Source organism: Eurosta solidaginis, chromosome 1 (assembly GCF_040869045.1).
Source record: "Eurosta solidaginis isolate ZX-2024a chromosome 1, ASM4086904v1, whole genome shotgun sequence".
NCBI lineage: Eukaryota > Metazoa > Arthropoda > Insecta > Diptera > Tephritidae > Eurosta > Eurosta solidaginis.
The window spans coordinates 296,956,138-296,975,222 of NC_090319.1; the positions used below are offsets into that span (position 1 = coordinate 296,956,138).

The 19,085-nt window shown below is 37.1% G+C and overlaps 1 protein-coding gene across 3 annotated transcripts in view; it reads right to left on the bottom strand.

Moving 5' to 3' along the window:
* LOC137243667 (uncharacterized) overlaps nt 1-19,085 on the bottom strand; it is a 195,384-nt gene that overhangs the window by 14,977 nt on the left and 161,322 nt on the right. For all 3 annotated transcript variants that reach the window (XM_067771622.1, XM_067771605.1, XM_067771613.1), the window contains exon 3: nt 625-1,095. In XM_067771622.1, the coding sequence (XP_067627723.1) occupies nt 625-1,095 (471 nt within the window). The remainder of the gene's footprint in view (nt 1-624; nt 1,096-19,085) is intronic.

Here is a 19,085-nt window from a genome sequence, read left to right on the forward strand (position 1 = left end):
AGAGGGCGCACAGACTGAGATATTTAGAAAAATCAAACGAACGGAGGGAATTTTGGGATTGATTTTTATGTAAGTTCTCATTGATCTACAAGCGTAGAACTTAACAGATAGGAGGTTAAACACCGAGCAAAATGTAAGAAAAGGAGAAAAAATTCTGTTAGATGGCGCAGGGATCGAAATATTTAAATAAGATTTTGGAAATTTGGAGTTTTGTTATCGATTTTTAAGTAAATTCTCATTGAGCTACAAACATGAAACTTCACAGATAGGTTGAAGACGCCGTAATAAAGGAATAAAAGGAGAAAATAAAACTAAAATAAAAAAAAATTTAAGCACTTTCTTTATATAAATGGACAAAAACCAGAGAAATATGTCTCCTTAAGACATATTCTTGGTAAACTGTGATTTTTAAATTTTGGCATAGAAATTGCAAAAATATTTATGAGAAGTATATAATATCTCTTTTCCTAGTAACTTTCCGATCCAAGTAATGTGGGGTCCACTTTTATATTTTTACTTGTCATAAATATTTTTGCAATTTCTATGTCAAAATTTAAAAATCACAGTTTAGCAAAAATATGCCTTCATTTGGAACGTGAAAGAATTATTTTTTTGGCTACTTACCATAATCGTCATCATCTGACATCGCCATTGCCTGCAGTCTATTTATAGTATTCTCATTTACTTCTTTATTTCTTAACTTTGAGGAAGAACTACTTATACCACTGGCCATACAAAAACCCGTCGCAGCATCCATATTACACATATCACCATTATTTATAAAATTTCCCTGGCAATCGGGTAGTGTACATGGAATCATATTGCCATCAATAGCAGCTTCACCATCACACCCACCACCACAGCCACCTCCATCACTATAATTTGTGTTCCCATGCGTACATCTGGCATTATTGTTGCCATTTATATTACCATTGCTGTTGCTATTATTACAGTTACTTTGTGATGTGATTGTTTTGTAGTTATCAAAGTCATCAAAGGGATCATCAATTTTATGCTTTTGATGTGAAATGGCATCATCTGAATCGGCACTTAAGCGACCGTAAGCTTTGCGTGGTGGGCGTTTAACGTATTTATCTGCAACAGAAGAGCATAAATTGGTATTGAAAAAGGCTTGAAATGAAATTAGGCATAATAATATATTATTAACAACTGTTTTAAAACTATTTTTGTGATAACTTCCATCAGTGTATTGAGGGTGTAGAAAAAGGTAGCAAACTGCAGTCCCTAAATTTGAAGCTTAAAATTAAAACTTTGTGTTTATCTTTGCAAATAAAACAGAAATATTTTTTTGTTGCACCAACTAATGCGTGTAATCAATATGTATTTTTCTTTGATCTTGAGAGGCTCTATATTTCCTTCTAATATCATTTTGAACTATGAAATCGTTTTTATATTTTCAATTTTGAAGTGTAAGCAGAGAGACCTCCTTCCCATCGAGGATATTTCGGAAGCAGTTTAATATAGACTCGAGACTGTTTCGTGATCACTTCGAAAAAATTTCGAGACAATTACAGGGATCATAATGGAATATGCTGATATAATTTCGGGCCTATCTGCATCACTATAGAATGTCTTCGTGATCATTTTGGAATCATTTCGATTAGTATATTTCGGGATAATTTCAAGACTACATAGAAATGATTTCGTAGCTGTTTGGAGATCAAATCGGAATTGTTTTAATGATAGCTTAAGTAGGGCTAAGGGGTGTGTTGGGAATATCCCACCCTTACACTCGGATATGTTTTTGTCCATTGTGGGTGCCATCAGTGAAATTCGGTTGGTAGCACTTCCTAGTAGTCATCGACGAACGACTTGTTTTCTCTAATAAACTTAGGTAAGCGTGTAAAATTCACCTTCCCAAACTCGGCAAGACTGCCGAAATCCCGAGCGCCCAGAAATGGGAGCCGTCTTGTTTGAGTACACAATAACACATGATAACATCTGTAAGTACTCTCACAACAGATTTTGTTTAGCTCGAGAATGGAGCTAGTTCCTATCATATCCAAACATGGTCATAAGGACTTTGAGACCTCGCCCTCGCCCCAGATGTACCACAGCGATTCCGTCACCCTAATCTCATATTCCCCTATTTCCTCCGCAGCTATCCGCCCCGCTTATATTCATTTGGGCAACTTTTTTGGTCATATATTGCTTTCAGGATAATTTTTTACTTTTTTTAGATTATTTCGAAACTATTTTGGGTTGAACTGGCTGGTGTTGACAATTTGAGCATGATTTCGCAACTGTTCCTGGGGTCACTCCAAAAATGTTGCGTGACAAATAGAGATAATTTCGGAATTATTTTCGGAATAATATTTGAGAGAACTTTGGGATCATTTTTGGGCTAATTTCGGAAGGTTCGCGGACTGGGGTTTGGGGTCTAGGGACTATTACAAGAAAATTTCGGAACTGTTTTGAGATCAATCAATTACTCTTTCGTTGATGATTGGGATTGATTTCGGTTTTCTTTTCGGGATAGTTTTGAAGATTTTACCTACTTTGAAATGATTTGCACGGTGCTTTCAGGACTATTTCATGTGCTACTATTCAGAAATTTTCTTCGGAAAGTTTGAGATTGTTTCCGTTTATTTTCGAAAATATCTGTCCATCACTTCGAGATTGCGTCCGGGCTCGTTTTGGAACTATTTCAAATAGTTTTTAGGATTATTTCGAACTATCTGCGGATCATTTCTGGATCATTGCAAGATCATTTAGAAACAATTTCGAGAATATTGGGCCATATATCAGGAGAGCTTTGGGTGCATTTTGGGATTATTTATTTTGGGATTATTTGGGGCTATTTAATAACTATCTTTTGCGACTATAACGTTCACTATAGATGATTCACAAGAATTTTGTGATAACTTCAGTCCTACTTCCGCATCAAATAAGAATCTTTCGGGAACTATTTCGGAATACCTTTCGGGATAATTTGTGGCAGAACTATTTCGCTACTTTGCCGCATAGTTTTGTAACTGTTTTAGGACCATTTGCGAACTGTTTCATGGCCGATTCGGGATTATTTGTGTATTTTTTCGGAACCATCATGATCTCGGTTTACCCTATGACTTATGGAATATATCTGTGATAATTTTATAATTTCTTCTCGGCATCGTTACGGGATAATTAACAAAATTTTTCGAGATCCTTTAGGGACTGTTTCAGTAAAAATTTGGGGACTATTTCCGGATTACTTCCGGAACATTTGAGAACCATTTCGAAACTATTTCTGTAAAATTCTAGTAACATTTTTAAAATAATTTCGGGACTATTTGAGGATTGTTTTCGGGATTATTTTAAGAGTTGATTCAAAAAGATATTTGAATTATTTTTTCGTTGTTTTCAAAATCGATTTGAGATCATATCGGAACTATTGCCGGTTCATTTCGGTATCGTTATTTGGAAACTTTGCTAAATAATTTAGGATAATGATGGGATTGTTTTCATGAACGTCTGTACAAATATGCGTCTTTTCGACCTAAAGCAAGAATATTTTTTGCTGGGATCAAAATTTTTTGGAAAAGTGGGCAATACACAGCCCATAAGCGAATAAAAATTAAATTTTGACTACAACAATCTCTCATACAAGCCAGTCTTCAGCAAGCATCAAATTTCATTTTTTAAACATAACAATTCTAAATCGATAGTGATGAGAACCAACGACCTTTTGTTTGCACGTTTCTGCTTGAATTTTTTACAAAAAAAAAAAAAAATTATATAAGAAAAATCACCCACATAAGCTACATTATAAATTTATGATAGTACGTGACTTCGACGCACTTCTACCAATACAAGATTTCAAAAGAAATGCAATAACAAAAATACTGCACCTGTTTATATAAATGGATGTGTGTGGGTGCTTTCTGCTTTATATTTCCGGCACATACAATTTTTGTGCGAATAAAGTTGGTAATCGACATATTGTGTGGTTGTTGGAAACTTAAGTTTTCTGTTAAGTGTGTAGTTAAGAGAGTGCTAGCAACGTAGCCGTTGGTTGCTATGAATTTGAATTGGGCGCATGTTAGTTGGCTTTACTGACTCTTATAATGCCTTCTTCATTGTTTTTTCCATCTTGTTACTATTATTTGTAACAAAATATATGTAACTATGCATGTACAAGTACATATGTTCTTGTACAAGGTGTGCTCTTAGCCTTGTCTATCCAACATCATTATAAATCAATGTCGCTGTCGTTATAAGCATGTGTGCTTGCCAAGTATAGTTGATGTAAGACATGAAGAAGTTCAAGGAAATGAAGTTATGCATGTGGAAAGGCATGTGCGGCCACAGTGGTGTGATGGTAGCGTGCTCCGCCTACCACATCGTATGCCCTGGGTTCACACCCCGGGCAAAGCAACATCAAAATTTTAGAAAAAAAACTTTTCAATTAGAAGAAAATTTTTCTAAGCGGGGTCGCCCCTCGGCAGTGTTTGGCAAGTGCTCCGGGTGTATTTCTGCCATGAAAAGCTCTCAGTGAAAACTCATCTGCCGTGTAGATGCCGTTCGGAGTCGGCATAAAACATGTAGGTCCCGTCCGGCCGATTTGTAGGGAAAATCAATAGGAGCATGACGCAAATTGGAAGAGAAGCTCGGCCTTAGATCTCTTCGGAGGTTATCGCGCATATCATTTATTTTATTTTTTATGTGGAAAGGTTTATAAGATATTATTTAACCATTTATGTGGGTATGTGTGCAAGTTGTGCAGAGTATGAAAAGCTTTAAAGTAAAGAAAACTTGCAAATTACATGTATTAAATGTAATTACAGGAAGCTCACTTACGCAAATATTTACAAAGGAGTATCTGCTTTGTTTGAAGGGATATGTGTGTGGCGTACACATTGAGGTGTATGGATTATTAGACATTTCAATTTATATTGCCTTAAAAGCTTGAAGATATTGCAAATAATGAAAACTCAAAGACCCCGCTTGCCAGAACATGTTTTGCTAATGAACGAAGTTAATCCAGCCACGAAATTATTTATATCGGTACTTGTATTTTAAAGCATGAAAGAGTAAGAGTTCTCGACTGAGTTTGGAAAGGTCGGTGGAGGTGGACTTAATCCCCTTAGATGCCACCAATTGAGGTCTGCTATCGCGGAGAAAGATTAGTTTGCTGGTGTTTCTTGTTACAAAACGGCTCAAATTTTCTACGCAGTTAAGCTTCAATTACTTATAAATGTTGACCGATGCAACTACGCTGTAGTTGAAATTACATTTGTGTCCACAAAATATCATTACATTGACAAACAATTGCGTAGCAGCAAAACTGCAGTTAAAGACTATTTGTTGAACATTTAATTCGAAGAACGTATTGTTGCAGCATGACAAATCCCACTGATTTACTGAGAGCCAGTGACCATCATAGCCCACAACCATTTCCGTTTCAAAATACGCATTCGGTTTTACCGCCTGTGGTGGGAAATCAAAAAGTAGGCGAAAAAATTCTTGCCGCTATATCAATGAATCAACATAGCAGTATATACACATATATTTGTGTATTGACAATTGGTGGCGACTTATACAACACATTGTTTACCGTAACTGGATTACAGTGATGCGTAGGTACCCTGCAGGAGAATTAATAACTAATTATCAACATTTCTGCAGCAGATGTAGTGCTATGAATTAAGAAGAAATTATGTCAATATTTACTTATTAACCGTCTTTAGAATCTCTGGTATACTTGAAAATATTGAGCTCGTTGTGACGACCTTCAGAAATATTTCTTAGCTTGATTGTAATAGGTTATACTTAACTCTCCGATAGATTGTGGCGTCTGGCCAGACGAAAAGGCTTTATTTTCGTGAATAAATTTACTGTTACCCACCTGATCATGAAAAGCTTTAGTGACTTTTATAGTTTAGAGGCGGTCTTTATAATAACTCGGAAATCGATATTTCTTTTTGTTTTGTCTTTTTTTTGCAGCAAATTTGATTATGTCACTTTTAAGCGTTATCGTCTGGCTAGACGAACATATTTTTAAACCTATAAGATTTCATAGTTCGTATTCAAATTTAATTCTGGTTAATCACTGTGTGCGGCGAGTTTTCTTGAAAATTTGATAAAAAATTAAATATTTCTAGATTTTATTTTATCTTTTTTTGCACCAAAATTGATTAGGTCACATTTTCAAAGATATTTCTTGGTAATCACGGTGTGTGACGAGTTCTCTTCAAAATTCAGATATTTGTGGTAAAAGTTCTACGTGTCAAATTTCGTCTGGCCAGACGACAACGCTAAGATGTGTTGAATTTATTTACCGCAATTCGGAGGGTTAAACCGCACAAATCAGGACTATTAAATGTTGCCTCTATTATGAGACAGTGGGTAAATACTAGTCCCTACAAGAACTTGTGATATTGGATCAATCAACAATTCTACAAGGTGAAAATAAAGATTTGTGCTTTGGGTAGTGGCGTAGTTAGGTTTTCTTGTGCCCGGGAAAAATATTTTTTCTTGTTTAACAAATTTCCAACGACTAAGAGAAATCCAAATCTAAAATTAAGGTCATTCAGTCGTGTTAATCTTGCACGTATTTCTTGTTGGAGACGATCGAGAACACTTTTCATAACGCGAAAAATTTCACATTCTGCGGAAACCAAACATCTCTAGCCGATTCTCCGGTCATTTTGCGGCGCCTTCTTACACGTTTTACTATATCAATATCCCGTTTTTCACAAAGAGACTTCAGTTTTTCCATTTCTCCTTCACAGAGAGTATCTCTAATTTCGGAGAGTACAGTCGCTACTGATTTAAGATCATGATACGCTTTTCTAAAATTCATCCCCGGATCTTGTAATCTGAGATGTACGCGATCAATTCTCCTTAAGATTTCATACCAGAAATGAATAGCATATTTTGCAATAGAACTGTAGCTTCGCTTCTTGTTTCACTTGTGGTGTTAATGTCCACTGCTAATTGTTCTAAGTGTTCTACTACATTCTCTAGCCCACCGACGATAATGCTAACCGCTTGTACTCTGGCGCTCCATCGTGTTTCACGTTTGACAGTTTTTGTTATAGCATTTTTTAATAACTCCCAGCGTAATGTTGAACGTGAGAAAAAAAATATATGCTTTCAATTATTCCACACCCTGTCGCAAGTATTGCGGATTATGCATGCATTTTTTAGTATAGAAAATTTTTTGCCGAAGTCAATATTTTCCAGAAATCAGTAAAAATAAAAATACAAGTTATTCAGAAAGTTCTGCTTTGCGGACCATTTCGCGCCCCCTGCGAGTAGCCCCCGTGGCAAGATGCCGCCAGTAGTTTTGCGTGCTGCTTTTTTCATTAATTTACTTTCTTGCAAAAAAAAGAAAAAAACAAAAAACTATATTAAGTTTATTGAATAATTTAGGAAAAATTTATTCAACCTGACATCAGGACGGACAAGACGACAGCTCTTTCTATTATATCTTGTAAATCTCTTCAAAACCTTTTCTCCCTGGATTGGGACTTGAACCCGACCTCCTAAATTGGTTGAACTGTTACAAAAGCCTTCAGTCACGTCATGCCTTCGTTGTTTTATTATGGGGTTATCCCAATTGCCTTCCTTGCATATTTTATTTTTTCAATTTCAAAAAGAACATAATTCGAGTTAGGATAAAAGTGATATTCCGGCTTCATAACAGGAATCCGTTACAGATCTCCCTGTGTTACAGATATAAAAACGTTAAACTTGGTGATATATATTCTAATATATCATAGAAGATTTCCTGTAAAAATCATGTCGATCGGAGCTACATATAATATATGTGGGATTGACAGACGGACGTAGGACAACTAGGAGCGGACATACCTTTTAATTATACACTGCACTAATTGCATCCCTGCAATAGTTAGACCGTCAACCCGAACTAGACGAAGAGAGCCTAACACAAGTTAGTTAAAAGAGACGAACGACAATCAAGTTTGAAGTGCGGTACTGACAACACGTATATAAAAGTATATGTAAATGTAATAAACGCTAATATACACGTTCTAGTAATTAACCGAGTTTTAATTGGAACCCTAGACAAAGAAATCCCACAATTGGGGGCTCGCCCGGAATTTTTTACAGTCGTTATGCAAGTTAAAAAAAGTTTTCTAAAATAAAATCGGTTCAATCGTTAAATTGCTGCATAAATTAGAAACGCGAACGTGTATGTATGCACATATTATATGGGCGCACTGTAACAAGGGCAGAGGTAAATCGCAACGCACATAGCAGAAGGAGAAAAGTACCGCATCTTCGATTGTGTAAAAAGCATCAACTTTTACACAGAAAACTTGGGAAAATCGTGGTGTGTAAGTAAATGCAAATTAAACCACCCGAAATAAGAGCCAGAAAAATAACGGAACGAAGAAACGGTTATACCGTGGCAAATAACGGCGTCATTCAGTGGAGATCTCGTTAGAGCAGTAGCAGAGCGCAGCCAAGCCTCAGTTGCGCGAAACAGCAAGAGTAAGCAGCGAACATTAAAATTCTGTCAGCAGCAGCAGAGAAAGATCAAACAATTGGTATAAGTTGCAATTTGAATAAGTTTGAAATTCAATTGCGTTTGGCAGAATTGTCTGCGAGTTGATAGCGAGGAAGGTTTGATCTAAGTTTTACTGCAGTGTGTATTGAAAATTGTGGCGTCGACAGAGGTTCGATAGTGAGAACAGTTGAGCTGGCACATTGTGTTCCAGGTAACGAAGGGTTACGATTGCAGTGGAAGAGTGGAAGTAAAGCAGAGCTGAGGTCAGTTAATGCGTGTTTAAGTGAAACAGAACGAAGGCGTTTGAAACAGTAGTTGGCTACAGCGACGTTACAGGCGAGATCAAACTAAATGCAGCTGTTCGAGTTATTTGCAGATAAGTTGTTATAAATATATGTACGTTTTGTGTAATACATGTATGTGCACTGTTCGATATTTCTGGTGAGCAAAGTTAAATTGGAGTTTGTATGTCTGATGACGTTTTAGACACATTCTGTCTTGAGTAAAATAATTCGATTGATTAAAATAATCATACATAATTTCGACAGTTTAGAAATTAAATCTTAATTGCAAAATAAGTACATTGAGCTTCAGTTCAGAAAAAGCCACTATTTGAGCAAAATAAATTTTGACCGCGTTTAAATATACTAATTACATTTTGTAAATTTGGGCTGAAATAAAACAAACATTCAAGCAATTTGAGTGCACTGTATCAAACTAGAGCTGTCGAATAGTTTTAGTTGAGTGAAAAAAAAACATTTCTGTTTAAGTTTGTCTAAAAGTAAAGCGAAAAAAAATTTACTTCTCAAAGTTATTTTTGAAATCGATTCAAAACAAATTCAATCAAGAGTTGAATTTTAAATTAATAAACACTCAGATTTTCTTGTAAACCTTTGACTTAAGAAAATAAAGGAAACATTTACTGGTTTTCCGCTTTGTACGTAAATTTACACTGCGATTTACGCGGAAATAGTTCACAAAACCTGTTTACAGGAAATTCTGAGTACAACCAATATATTGACAAGAAAGAAAATCTTTTTTTGTGATTTTAAGTATTGATACAATTTGAATACATAATATAACTCTTGAGTTGTAAACCATATTTATTGTAAAGACGTCGACATGGACGTAAACGAAATTTTAGCATTGAACTTGAACGGTCTTAGGGAAAAACTAACATCGTTAGGACTATCAACTAGGGGACGTAAACGTGAACTCCAAGATACGCTTTTAGAACACTTCGGCCTTTCCAGAGAAGAAGGTGATGATAGTTCAGATTCGGATGGAAGTTTTCAGAATAGGTTGAACAATGCGACTCATAGCTATTTTAGTCTTCGAGACATTGAGGATACTCTGTCTTCGTTTTCAGGGTGTGGGCAACCTGACATTAATCAGTGGTTGCAAGAGTTTGAGAGTAATGCAGCTGTTGTTAATTGGAATGACCTGCAAAAATTTATTTATGGAAAACAACTCCTTAAAGGTGCGGCTAAAATATTTGTTAGGAGTCAGAGAGAAATTAAGGATTGGAACTCGTTAAAGTCCATCCTTAAAGAAGAGTTTGAAGTTAAGCTTAGTGCAAATTAAATCCATCGCCGATTAAAGAACAGACGTAAGAGGGCAAATGAAAGCTTTCTAGAATATTTGTACTCGCTGATGGAAATTGCAAGCATGCTAGATATGGATGATGCCAGTATCATTGAATATTTTATTGAGGGTATACCCGATACGAGATCCAATAAACAAATTCTTTACCAAGCTCTCACTATAGCTGATTTAAAAGAGAACTTGCGCGTATTTGAAAAATGTCATGGACAATTCCAAAGTTTAGGTAGTAGAGCGGTTCCACAACCACCTCAAGAGAAAAATACAGACAAAAGTGAAACCCACGGCAGCAAAGCGTGTTTTAAGTGTGGAAAAGTAGGGCATCTGGCTAGGCATTGCACTCGTTCGGCTGTTCGGTGCTTTAAGTGTAGTCAAGTTGGTCATAAAGCCAATGATTGTAAGCAGCAGACATCGCGTACTGAAAACAGCGAAAACAAGAAGGTTCATGTAGTTACCGACGGCAAAGAACAAGCAGATATTAAGCCAGTTGCGCGAGATACATGCCTATTTAGAGATTTAGAAATCAACGGGCACACATTTTCAGCTCTTTTAGACACGGGTAGTGACATTTGCGCGATAAGATACGACACTCTAGTGAACATTGGATATGTTGATCTACAACCAAAAATTAAAACCTTGTATGGCATCGGTAACAAAATGATTAAAACTATCGGATGTTTCACCGCGCGTATGAGTTTAGATGAAGTCGAAGTCGACATCGAGTTTCATGTCACTAAAGAGAGCGATATTTTGTACGACGCTATCTTGGGTAAAAACATTTTGAGTCAAGTCGATATAGCCATAAATGATGAAGGTGTAAGATTTTTAAAGAAAAGAATTGCAACTCAGGAACTCGAGAATAGAGAGAAAACACCAGTTAGCAAGAAATTAGTTGTGAGTAAGGAAGCGAATATAGGCGAATTGGAGAAAGAGGTTGAGGCAATGTTGCAAATTGGGGTTAGCGTGAGCGTAGAGCCACAGTGTGAGCTTGATCATTTACAACCCGATACAAAAGCAAGTGTACTAGGTCTGATTACAAACTACAGATTTGTGAAGGAAAAACCATCGCCAATTGAGATGAAGATTATTTTGTCGGATGGAGTGCCCATTTACCAAAGACCGCGCCGACTGTCCTATGCAGATCAAGCCGTTGTCGAAAAACAAATTGAGGAGTGGTTAGCCGACAATATTATCCAGGCCAGCACATCCGAGTATGCGTCACCGATAGTTCTCGTTTCAAAGAAAGATGGTACAAAACGATTGTGCTGCGATTATCGTAAATTAAATGGAAAAATTATACGCGACAACTTCCCCATGCCGTTGATTGACGACGTGCTGCAAAGACTTCAATCGGCAACTTTCTACACAACATTAGATCTTCGTAACGGATTTTTCCATGTACCATTAGACATTGCGTCACGGAAGTATACGGCTTTTGTCACACACAATGGGCAATATGAGTTTCTATATGCTCCATTCGGTATTTGTAATCCCCAGCAGTTTTCACGAGATATATTCATGCGGTGTTAGGAGAGCTTATCCGCAATAAAACAATTATTGTATACATGGACGACATAATTATTCCTTCAAAGAGTGTGGAGGATGGGTTGACTAGTCTGAAAAGCGTGTTGGAGACAGCAGAGTTGTACGGGTTACAAATAAAGTGGGAAAAATGCCAAATATTGAAGAGGCGAGTTACTTTCTTGGGCTACGTTGTTGAGGCATCAACTATAACACCGTCGCAGGAAAAGACTCAGGCAGTACAGAATTTCCCTGTTCCGACTGACATTAAAACGTTGCAACGCTTTTTCGGACTCACCTCGTATTTTAGGCGTTTCATTCCGAACTATTCGCTGGTGGCTAAACCATTGACTGATCTTTTGGGAAATCATGCAGAGTTTCGAATGGAAAAGCAAATAGCCTCAGTCCAACAATTAAAGACTGCGTTGGTGAATCCACCAGTACTCCGACTATTCGATCCAGCATTGCAAACGGAAATACACACGGATGCTTCTATGCAGGGATATGGCGCAGTCTTGCTGCAAAGAGACTCGCAGGATAGATGTCTGCATCCCATCGAATACATGAGCAGGAAGACTACAACCGCGGAACAGAAATACCACTCATATGAATTGAAAGTTTTAGCCATCGTAGCAGCGCTCAAAAAGTGGAGGGTATACTTAATGGGAATCAAATTTAAGATCATTACGGATTGTAACGCGTTTGCGCTTACAATGAAAAGACAAGAAGTACCCTTACGAATTTCGCGTTGGGCTATGTACCTTCAGGATTACCAATATGAGATAGAGCACCGTTCAGGAAAACAGATGAGGCATGTGGATGCGTTAAGCCGTATGCATTGTCTAATGATGACTGATAGTTTACGACACAGAATACAGGAAGAACAGCTTAAGGATGACAAGCTGGCAGCGATACGGAAAGTTTTGGAACATGAAAATTATCACGATTTTTATATAAAGCATGGTATTATCCATAAAGATCTCGCTAAAGAACTTATGGTAGTACCAGCACCTATGGAACGAGAAATCATCGAGATAGCTCACAGACAAGTACATTACGCATCCAAGAAGACACAAGATTTGGTTGAGAGAGATTTCTTTATCTACGATATAGCACCCAAGGTTACACACGTCGTGAAAAGCTGTGTAGAATGCCTAGTCGCGGAGGCCAAAGCCGGGAAAAAGGAAGGAATGCTAAACCCCATCAATAAAGAGGACAAACCGCTTGTGACATTTCATCTAGACCACGTCGGTCCTATGGAAGAAACAAAAATGCGATACAACTATATTTTAGTGATCATCGACGCGTTTTCTAAATTTGTTTGGCTTTACCCCACCAAAAGCACAGGTAGCGACGAAGTGTTAGATCGTTTAGAGAAACAATCGGCGATATTTGGAAACCCATCCAGGATTATAACGGATAGAGGGACTGGTTTTACATCAAATGCTTTCGAAGACTACTGTAGAAGTCAGCACATTCAGCATCTAGTTATAACCACTGGTGTGCCACGCGGTAACGGACAAGTGGAGAGGGTCCATAAAATAGTTATGCCAATGTTGACGAAGCTTTGCATCGAAAATCCCAAGTTGTGGTATAAGCACGTAGACAGAGTTCAACAACTAATAAATTCCACGCCGACGCGAAGCACCCAGCATTCTCCGTTCAAACTCTTAACTGGTGTCGATATGCGCGTTAACGCAAACCATGACATTCGAAGGTTGTTAGAAGATTCAGTTATAGAAGAGCTGGAGGCAGAGAGGAACACAGTGCGGGAGGAAGCGCGTGAAAACATATCTCGCATACAAAAGGAAAATATGAGAAACTTCAACAAGAACCGCAGGAAAGCAACAGAGTATGAAGTCGGAGAGTTGGTCGCAATTAAGCGCACACAGTATGGAGCTGGACTTCGACTGAAACAAAAATTTTTCGGACCATACAAAATAAAAGAGAAACAAGATCACGGTCGCTATATTGTACATAAAGTTGGTAACGTCGAAGGTCCGAGAATAACACACACAGTGGCAGAGTACATGAAGCCATGGAATCCTTCATCCGAGTCAAATGAAGCATCAGGATGGCCGAATGTGGGATTGACAGACGGACGTAGGACAACTAGAAGCGGACATACCTTTTAATTATACACTGCACTAATTGCATCCCTGCAATAGTTAGACCGGCAACCCGAACTAGACGAAGAGAGCCTAACACAAGTTAGTTAAAAGAGACGAACGACAATCAAGTTTGAAGTGCGGTACTGACAACACGTATATAAAAGTATATGTAAATGTAATAAACGCTAATATACACGTTCTAGTAATTAACCGAGTTTTAATTGGAACCCTAGACAAAGAAATCCCACATATATATCCCATACAACCGATCGTTCAGATAAGGGGGTTTTTGCCATTTTTTATTTTATATTTATCTTAAAAATCGTTTAGGTATGTACATCTGTTCACTATATATTTCCTATTTTATACATCCGATTATTTGGAGATTACGAACGGGATAGGATTATTGTTCAGCCCCATTCATGAAAGGAATGAAGTCTTCGGCACAGCCGAAGACAGTCCCGTCCTTATTTGTTTTTTTTTTTTTTTTTTTGCCGGTTTCAAAGAAACTGGTATTTGCTTTGTTCTATTTACTGAAATTCAAAGAATTTACCAATGGTGTCTATTTGTATGAATTAAGCGGGGCTGCCCTCATTTCTTTAAAATGTATGAAACAAAATCTTACAATTTTTAATTTTTTATTTATTTAATAATTTAGGAAAAACTTAAAAAACATGACATTAGGACGAACAAGGCGACAGCTGTGTCCATTATATCCTGTAAATGCCATGTACAGTTCTACCATTGAAGGAGTGCGAATTCGAGTTCCACACCCGGGACAAAAGGCTTTGATATCTCCTGATGTCACGTTGTTTAATTTATTTTTTTTCCATATTATTCAATAAACTAAAATTTAGAATTGCTTCAGATTAAATTTTTCATACATTTTTAAGCAATGAGGGCAATCTCTGCTTGATACATACAAATATAAATTTTATTTCACATAAGAAACACTGGCACTAGGAATTTCGGGAACATTATGGCCAGCTTTTGGTTTTGTTCATAATAAACTAGATTTGCTATTTATTGATTATATGGGTAGATACATTCTAAAAGTGGTTTAGTTATTACAAACCAGAATTTTTGAGGAATGCAATCACCCCAAAATGCAAACCCTGTACTCCAATTCCTGGACTAACACTTTTGGATTGCAGTGAAATCTTATCAAAAAAGCTCAATACAAATAAGTCATACACTCGCCAGAGCACTGCAATATTTTCCAAGCCGAGCCTATAGCTATCTGGGAAGCTTATCTCTGTATAATTAACGTGCTGGTGACTAGCTCTATTTCCATTTTTTCTGACAGCCAAGCTGCCATAAAATCTCTGTAGTGTAGTGATACATCGTCACTAGTAGCGTAAAAGTGCAGAAAAAATCTAAACCAGCTAGCTGATAAGTGCAACTTTAGCCTAATATGGGTTCCAGGCCACAGTTTCATCTCGGGAAACTACGCTGCTAATGAGCTAGCAAGGGAAGGCACCAGCATGCAAACAGTCACCTCTGATGGATAACGCTAGATGGACCATGAAACCAATATGAAGGGTCTCCGGTCAAATCAGGTCACAGCTTAAAAACAAGAGATCACAATCGCTCATACTTCCGAATCGCCTCTCTATTAGCCCATTAGTAGGTATTCTAACAGGTCGAGAAAGATATAGAAGGTGTATAGTATTATCTATGCCATTGTCCCGCCCTGTCGAGGCGCAGGATGCATTGTCTCCACAGACACTTCTATGGGTGCATTGCGAATCTAGAATCCGAAAACATAGCGAAATCCTGCCTATATTAGGCAAACGCACTGGTTTAGCTTTATGGGCGTATTAACCACATTCTACAAAAAGGAAGCACTCCTTTGTGGTATGACAACGGGCCACAATGGCCTACTTTAAGTAACCTTACATCGTGTGACGGTTCACTAAACTCCACATTATTTTTATATTATTATTTTTTTTTTTTCAGTTTTGATTTTATTTTTTTTAAACTAATTATATTCCAGTTTTCGAAAAGATTTCAACTCAATTGCCGGGAATAGACTGACTTTCTGTTGCTTTCGATACCAACCTCAGCTTAAAATGTTTCATTAAACATGAACTAATGTTTCAATAGGACTAGCGGTTACTACGGCTATTATTCCTGCGTATTGGCTTATTAATGAATAAACAAATTGTAGGACTAGAAATAGTAGTCGACATAGGTGACTGCAAAAACACGCTACCTAAATATGCTTTCTATTCTTTAATCAGCAAATTAAAATTAAAATCTGTTTACATATCCGTTACCAAAAAATTATCAATTATTTGGTTTCAGTGAATTACGTAAGTATGAATTATGTATTAATGAATTAAGTATCATTGAAACAAGTAATATATAATAAGTGTAAGCCATTGAAACATTAAAAAATACAGTAATATTTGGTATTTGGGATTTAAGTATTTACGAATTGTGCTATAATGAGTTAATTATGCATCATTTCAGTATATACGAAATAAGTTTTAATCAGCTAGGTAATTACGAATAAGATAGACTCTTATTCCTATCAATGGAATCTGCATGAGTTTTTGTTTATAATCTAACAGAATACCGAGCGCCCTTTGCCTGTATTGTATTTGACTTTATCGTAATATTGAGCCAGGGACATTCCTCATAGACGGATGTAAACGCTAATTTAATCCCAGATTTCGTGGTGGATTTTAAGAAAGAAAGAGGTGAGTTTAACTGTCATCTTCGAACATGATATCGCACACCTAGATCAGAACAGTGACCAACTAAAAAATCGCAATGTTCAGAAAACGTGAAAGAGTAATCGCTTCTCCCATATGCGCCAATGCACGCCTTCTCACGCTGATTGGTGCAGGTATTAGTAAATCGAGTACACAGTTCGGTAAGTGTTGAATTCGGGAACCCGTAAGTACTTATTACTTCGAAATTTGAGATTTTTGAATTAGATCCCATTGATCTAGGCGTGCGATATAATCATGGATTATAATGTTTAAACAGAAAGTAGAAGCTTAAGCGCGAGTTAGTGCAACAGAAAATACACTACTGTACCGATAACATCATCCCATGTATGATATAGAATCAGTAGTTTACATAAAAATATGGTCCTCTTTAAACATTGTCTATCTATCTATTAACCATTATAAGAAACCAAAACATTGTAAGCAAAGATAAGATTTCTATTTAAACATAAACCAAATACAAACATAAACAAAACATAAACAAAACCAAATAAAATATTATCAGCGAACAAAAGATTCCTATTCAACCATTGTAAGCATAGATAAGATTTCTACTTAAACATTATCAGCAAGATCCTTTTTTTGAACATTATCAGCAGCCACTAAACAAAAGAAACCAGAGCATATAAATAGACGATTAAGCATAGAAATAGGTTAGTCATCTATTACACTGAAGCATATGAACTTCAGTTTAGAATTCATTAAAGTACATATAGATACAAATAAAGTATATTGTTTTATTTAAAATCGAGAGTACATACTTAACTCGCGAACAGTTGCAGTCAAGCTGCCGAATAGAAAATAATCTGAGAAAATCTGTGCATAACCTGGACGCTATCTAGTAGCCGTATTATATATAACTCTGCTGAAGGCTTATATAGGCTCCGTATTTTTGCCTATGCACGAGCAATGCTCCACATATTCAGACCTTAAGAATGTACTTAGAGAGATGGGTGGCTCGAAAAAAAAATATTGTTGTACCTTAGGAGCCTGCGTAGTTTTACCGGTTATTGCATACTCTGGGTGTGTACGAAATTCTGTCTTGGTGGCGGAATCGGCCAGGCTGTTATTTTCGGGCCAATTTTTGTTGGTGTTTTATTTTATTTTGACAAATAAGAGTACAGACCAGTTGGAAAATATAGAATAGTGTAATATATTTGCTTTTTGATTCACGGTCACAAAGATCGAAACCCAACATAAAATCGATTACTTGCTGCTTAGGATAGAAAATTTAAAATTTTTGTAGAATATTCCAGGTTTTAGTTAGATAACTTTTGACTCTGACTGTATACAAACTTTTCTATAGGTCGTACACTGATTTTGCGCTTTTATAGTGGCACAACAGTAAATTACCTTATTACCAATTGGAAATGTTCTGACTGCAAAGAGTATAGTGGCAGACTAAGGAGGGGCTCAGCTCCAAAATACACTCTTTAAAATGTGTATTTTCAAAATTTTAAAATACAAATTCATAAAGACAAGGTTTGCTTCGCGGTTTGGACCATTTAATGAAGTTATTCGAAATAAGTGTGATTCACTGAAAGAAAAAATACGCATTGGGAGCATTTGAAAATTGGATGTATATATTTCTGCAGGGTATATATACGAATATGCGTTTCGATGTAATTGAGTGAGGTATGTTTTGATACTTGCGGTTGTGACACCCCTTGGTATGTTTTCATTTCAGTTCGATTCCTCTACAAAGGGAACACCTTCGCACTTATCACTAAACACATATGCCTAAAAATCCGCATACACATTCAATAGACGCATATGGATACACGTAGTCAATACTATGATATTACGTTTCCAACCAAATGTAGTCCCCAACCGTCTGCACCGGCAGGGCAATCACAGAAAGCAAATGGAATTTTTATCAAAATTTTGTGTGACCCGAAGGTAAAATGTGTGCGTTTATTACTACGTTCGCTGTTTTTGTGTTTGTTGTGTAAGGTTTAACGCAACACAGCTCTATGTAAATATATTAGTGGTCAGCAAAGTTGTGAAAGATTCCGACTCATGTACAATATATATTGGGTTAATTTTACGCAAACGCGTAGGTTAGGTTAGGTTGAACTGGCCATGAGGACCTCACATAGACTGATTCAGTCCGTAGTGTTACCAGAAGTTTGTTTTAACGACCGAACTGAAAAACCCTATCAAAAACCAGGACCTATGTTATAAAATAACTCCGTCCTCTTGGCAAATACTAGAAACTTCCTAGGACTTAAGCCACTTGCTGCTTCTAGATCTGACAGCTGTATCACTCCTAATAGCTGGAGTCTTAGCCTGGCAAGTGCAAGGCACGAGCACAGAACGTGCTCGATTGTTTCCTCTTCCAACCCGCACTTCCTACATCTGCTATTACTGACCAAGCCTAATTTAAAGGCATGTGACGCCAGAAGGCAGAGTCCAGTCAGAATACCCGTCATGAGTCTACATTCCTCTCTTTTTAGTGATTGAAGCAACTGTGTTAGTCTAAGGTTTTAAGACCTACACATAATCTTCGACACTTTACAGCCCTGCGCTTGAACCCACGCCTTTCCCGCTTGGTCAATCATGTGCCCCTCTCGCCTTCCCTTAATCTCGCCCAATAGAATTGGGACGTCCACGGAGCAAGCTTCAAGGGATGCG